Source organism: Adiantum capillus-veneris, chromosome 12 (genome assembly GCF_014529385.1).
Source record: "Adiantum capillus-veneris isolate H3 chromosome 12, ASM1452938v2, whole genome shotgun sequence".
Taxonomy (NCBI): domain Eukaryota; kingdom Viridiplantae; phylum Streptophyta; class Polypodiopsida; order Polypodiales; family Pteridaceae; genus Adiantum; species Adiantum capillus-veneris.
In genome coordinates, this window is record NC_140942.1 from 117,675,870 (window position 1) to 117,681,982 (window position 6,113).

A 6,113-nucleotide genomic window follows, 5' to 3' on the forward strand; every position below is an offset into this window, starting at 1 on the left:
TCCATGTGTAGCCCCCCCTTGTGTAGGCGAGTTCACCTAGAAATCAACCACTAGCCCGAACACTGGCTACTGGCCATGCCATCGACCAAAGACCACCGACCATTCGTTTTTCGATCGATGCCTGGCCATAATATTTCGACAAAAAGAAATATTTTGACAAGTGATTTTTTTCACGCATGATGGCTTCTCCTCATAACACCGGCCTTACAAAATGTGCTTTTTTAAAATTAAAAATTAAAAAGTGTGAATTAGTCTCCATACTTAACATAGAAGTGCCAACACTCTCAATCCTAGAGCTTGAAGTCCTAAGAAAATCTTCCACTACGTAAAAAGTACCGCTGTGAAAGACAATTGGATTGATTATAGGGATAGCAGGTGGATTTGAACAAGAATCTATAGAAATCCAAGCTACTGTGACTTGAAAGGGAGAACTAAGTCGAAATTGAGATGTCTTCGCCAAAGCATAGGTTTCTTGTGGTAATTTGCTTTATTTCTACATAAAGAAGACTTTCCTTCCAAGTTAAAACCTTTAGGGAAAAAGATATGCAAAGTTCTCATCCAAAACAACTCTCGAGGCCATACTGATTTAAAATACTCTTTAATGTTTCTGAAATAACCCTCTTATGCGCTCAATACGAAAACAACGGAAAGAATACGTTTATGATTTTGTAGGATAAGAGGGAGAGGACTGAACCCCACTCCCTCTTCTTCAATCTTATCTTATTTGTTTGTGTTGAGTGGTGTTACACATATTTACGTTATAAAACCGTCGAGGATGAATCTTCCTAATTGGTGTATATCTCCACCCACGGAAAGGCTTTTTGCAAATACCTCTTCTTCAATCTTCTTAATTTGAGGTACAATTGAAACTCGAAAGATGCTGTTGGTATTGATCCCAAATCTTTACACACCCACACATCCACAATTGGGTTATGATCTGTTGACAATCTTGGTTAAAAACTCCAAGGTTGCCTATATGTAAAAGTATGATGTTGAGGCCTGATTGGCCTTGCCCATTCACAAGATCTCCTCAGAGAGAGAGAGAGAGGACGGAAGATTAGTAATCTTGCAGAACCCAAACTTTACAATGGCATCTTCTACCTGGACTCGATCACCATGGAACTGCTGTGGATGATGTGAAGAGCAAAAAGACCCTTACATCAGACCCTTAAGTCGATTAGCTTACTTTACTCACTTCCAAGTACATCAGCACCTTGTGAAGTAGCAAAAGTGAGCGGGTCAGCTTCAACTCTTGTAACATTGTCATTGTCTGCACGAAATACCAAAAACAGAAGAGCCCGCAGATTACTAAGCCCATGTAAAGAGTCAGCAACATACTCCTTCGATCTCTGTATCTATTTTTGGTGACATCCAAACTGATCATCATCTTAAAGCCTTTGCATTCAATGAGCCGAACGCAAAGTTGCAATTACTTTAACTAAATTTTTTTCTCCCAGCCTGTAACAATGGCTTCGGTTTGAGATGTTGAACCATCAAATTATTCCCTCTGGATAGCTGAAGTATTCTTTCTAAGGATTTTAGAATGCTTCAACCCTATTGGCATAAATATCCCATACAGGGGCACAAGAAGCTTCAGCTGCTTCATCTGCTTGCATTGCATGCTCAAATGCCTTCGCTGCAATGTCTACATTACCCCACTTTTGGCAGGCAGTCAATAGTGAATGCCATAGCACATGGTTTGTGTCAGGTTGCATGTCCTTGACCATAGCTATTGCTCGGTCCAGATAGCCTGCACGACTAAGGAGATCAACCATTGAAAAGAGATGCTGAACAGTTGGACTTATACCATAGTCTTTGCTCATAACCTCATACCACACCTGACCACTTTCAACAAGACCTGTGTGACTACATGCACTCATCAAGCTCGTAAAAGTGACCAAATCTGGTTTCTCCCCTTCTGTTATCATTTTTTGGAAAATGGAGAAAACGTCTGCACTTTCTCCTAATTTAGCATACCCGACAATCAGTGTGGTCCAAGAGACTACATCCCGTACTTGAAGATTGTCGAACACTTCCCTTGCTTTCTCCAACAACCCACACTTTGCGTACATGTCAATAAGTGCATTCCCAACATTGAGATCTTTCTCCAAAAAACCGTTTCTACCAAGCTGAGCATGTACTTCTTTGCCCTGCTCTATGGCGCCAATACAAGCACAAGCATTGAGGATACACACATACGTGGCAGCGTCTGGAGAGAACCTTTCAAGTTGCATCTCCTCGTAGCACTTCAAAGCTTCTTTGCCTTGTGCATGTTTGGCATATCCTGCAATAAGAGCAGTCCAAGAGACCACATCATGATATGGAAGCTTGTCAAAGACCTCTTGTGCTTTTGGAAGCAAACCCAACTTGGAGTACATGTCAATGAGTGCATTTCCAACATTAAGATCACTATCAAGTAATCCCTGTCGGGCGATTTCAGCATGTAATCCTCCAGCTTGCTCTTCTGCTCCGGAGCTTCCACAAGCTTTTAAACTGCAAAGCAGTGTGACAGCATCACATGAGAAACCCTCCAGTTGCATCTGTTCAAAACATCTCAATGCTTCCTCCCCATACTCATGCTTGCTGTAGCCTGAAATTAATGCAGTCCATGCAACCATGTCACGTTCTTGTAGCTTGTCAAACACTTCATGTGCCTTCACTAATGAACCACACTTTGCGTACATGTCAACTAGTGCTACGCCTATAGCTTGATTTTCCTCTGCAAATCCTCTTCTCGCAACCTCAGCATACATTTCTCTGCCCTCATCAACAGCTTCCAATTTTCCACAGGCTTTCAAGCTGCAAACAAAAGTGACAGCATCCGGAATGGCCCCCTGATGATGCATTTCCTTGTAGCAGCTTAATACTTCCTCTCCATGATCATGATCAGAATAGCCCGTGATTAACGAATTCCATGTTATTATGTTTCGAACTGGAAGCTCGTCAAAAACTTGCTGTGCTTTTACAAGATAGCCACATTTAGCATACATATCCACGAGTGCATTCCCAACATTCACATCATATTTCAAGATTTTTTTCCCAATAAGCTCATCATGGATTTCTCTACCCTTGTCAATGTCTCCAACTATACCACAAGCTTTTAAGCTGCAAAGGTATGTGACAGCATTTGGGGAGACCCCTTCTAGCTGCATATGCTCATAGAAACAAAGAGCCTTTTCAGCAGAACCATCTTTCGCAAACCCTGCAATTAGGGCAGTCCATGCAAACACATTCCTGAATTGAAGCTTGTCAAAAATTTCTTGTGCTTTTTCGGGGGCTCCAACTTTTAAATACATATCAACCAATGCACTACTGATAGCAACATCATCCGCCAGATCCCCTCTTCTTGCAATTTCAAAATGTATTTTCTCGCCTTGTTCTAAGGAGCCAGCTTTCCCACAAGCCTTTAAGGTGCAAACAAAAGTAACTGAATTCGGAGAGATCCCCTCCCGGAGCATCTGCTCGTAACAAAATAGTGCCTCCTCACCAAAATCATGATCCATATATCCTGTAATTAGAGCAGTCCATGATATTACGTCACGTTTTGGAAGCACATCAAAAGCTTCCTGTGCTTTCCCGAGCGCACCGCACTTGAAATACATATGAATTAAAGCATTTCCCAAAAAGACATTCTTCTCCAACAGCCCATTTTCAATGATTTCATCATGTATTGCACAACCCAAGTCTGCATTTTCTAGTTCAGCACAGGCCTTGAGTACAGCAACAAAGGTAAACACACTCGGGCATGGATAATTACATCGGAAAGTCTCATAAATCACAACAGCCTGTCGCGGGTGCTTACCTCTGACATAGCCAATGACAAGTGAAGACCAGGAGGTCTCATTTGGATGACTTAATCGGTCAAAGATCTTGTGAGCAATGCACATGCACTGAAGTTCAACAAGAGAAGAGACCATGTGGTTTCCAAGTGAGGCATGGGCGTCCATACCTGTCGATCTAATGTAGGCAAAAATGCGGAGAGTGAGAGGGAGGCCCTTCTCTTTGTTGCAAGTGCGCAATATGACTGCAAGCCTTTCCAACGAGGGCCCAGGAGGCATAGCTCAGAAGAGAAAATCATCTCCTCTTGCCATCCCCGCGCCTTCAGTGTCGGGACCTCCTCACTCCGCATGACGCAAAGCGTATGTTTCTACTCCCACCTGCGGGCGTATTCGAGAGAGAGTTCGTCTGGCCTGTGTAACTAATTTTTTCGCATGTGGAAGGCCACAAGGTTCATTGTGCGAGGTTGTTGCAACACTGAGGCCGTTGGATTTTTTGGCTAGATAAGCGTCACATGACAAGGGTCTTTGTAAAATAACTTTGTTGTCCCTTCAATTGTTTTTTTACATCGCCTTTTCATGGACATTATGAAAGTTTATTTTTTTCAAGATTTTGAACTTTAATTGGTGTTCTTGAGAGGTCTAACACCAATCTTGAACTTTAGTTAGTGTTCTTGAGAGGCCTAACAAGAATCCCACATACAAATCTTAAACTTTTCAAGAGAAAAACTAAGCTAAGTGAGACTCTTATTTATAGAGTCATGGCCTATTAGCTTAAAGACCTCCAATAAAATAAGTGTCTTTAATTGTCTCTTCATGTATGAATGTATTTAAACTATCTCTCTTTAATTCACTTAAACTACTTAAGAATTACTTGGGATAATAATTAGTGATATTTATAAAAACTATAAATACTTTTTTTTACATTGCAAAACTGCACACTAAAATTCTTGTTTAACATGCAATATAAGCTATTAAGACGAGCATGTCTACAAAAAGTTACATCAATCAATAAATCATAGCAAACTCCACAAAAAAAATCTTACTAAAGCATTTATATTCTCATTTTCATTCTTAGATAGTCACAATTAAATTAATATTTTGATAAGTTTTATTTAACCAAATCTCAAGATGCATAACAATGTATACAATTTATGTAAAATTGAATCCCAAAAGAATTTGTATTTGATGAGATTTACCTTAAATGTTATTTAAATTTTATAATATTAAATGGATCTTTTTATTTCGCCTTTCATTTTGCATCCTCACATGGCTTGACTTCTCTTGCATTCTATTCTTTTAGAATGCTAAACTGAAGCTTCACCTTACATAATTCTGGTAAATTCTATACACATACACACACACACACACACATATATATATATATATATATGTTAAACCTACCTTTTTTTATGAAGGCATTAAAAAAGAAGTCCTTAAATAACAAGCCATTAGGTAGGGTGTTTATAGCATAATCCGTCGTTGAAGACAATGGTGGGGGGTCAAATCAACCAGTAAGCCGTTCTAGAACCGCTAGTTTGTAATTGTGTGTGTATATGGAAACAATATTATATTAAAACAATACAAGTGCAACACTGGTTAAGACCTACTTTTGATAAATCTTTCCTTCCCCCTTACCTTCAACAAGCCATCGTGGTTCCTCACCTTGTTTTACTTGGTTAGCCAGAGGCCCTTTTTCTCTTCTTTGAACCCAGATGCCCCCACGTGGCACTTGAAAATTAAAGAAAAAACATTGTTTTTTATATTTACTAGTACTATCGACGAACTTTGGCCGCGTCTCTTTCTCTCTCTTTGCACATGCTCTCTCTCTCTCTCTCTCTCTCTCTCTCTCTCTCTCTCTCTCTCTCTCTCTCTCTCTCTCTCTCTCTCTCTCTCTCTCTCTCTGAGTGCGCAGGGCCGCAGGGCACACCACCGGGCAGAGGAGGAAGCGACACATGGCAGGGAGGGGGGGGCGAAATCCCTCCCCCCATTATATATGTATATATAGCTTTCATGCGTTAAAAATAAGCACCCTGCGCTGCTATATAAAATTTTCAATTGCTTGTGGAGATTTTGATTGTGCGCAGTGCAGAGCAAATTATTTTTCAGGTTTGTCTTTGTCCACTGTTTGAGAGAGAGAGAGAGAGAGAGAGAGAGAGAGAGAGAGAGAGAGAGAGATTCCATGCATGAGTGCATCAGCATTAGTCAGGAACGGAGGGAATATGGTGTTGGTGCTATGGAGAAAGACGTTGCAGTTGAGGGGTGTTTGAAGGCGACACCCTTGGGTCGACGGATAAGAGGGATCCAAAGCTTGAAAAAGCTAGGTATGGTGGTTGC

General features: G+C 40.7%; 1 protein-coding gene across 1 annotated transcript; it reads right to left on the reverse strand.

The window, feature by feature from the left end:
* Window positions 1-772: 772 nt before the first annotated feature.
* LOC147446388 (pentatricopeptide repeat-containing protein At3g16610-like) lies at window positions 773-4,256 on the reverse strand. Its single transcript, XM_086525629.1, has one exon. The coding sequence runs from the start codon at window positions 4,056-4,058 to the stop codon at window positions 1,539-1,541; it is 2,520 nt and encodes an 839-aa protein (XP_086381755.1). The 5' UTR covers window positions 4,059-4,256; the 3' UTR covers window positions 773-1,538.
* Between the last annotated feature and the right edge of the window lie 1,857 nt (window positions 4,257-6,113).

Bases quoted from the DNA above. Each gene is read 5' to 3' on its own strand.
- LOC147446388 (XM_086525629.1), bottom strand. From the start codon at position 4,058: ATGCCTCCTGGGCCCTCGTTGGAAAGGCTTGCAGTCATATTGCGCACT.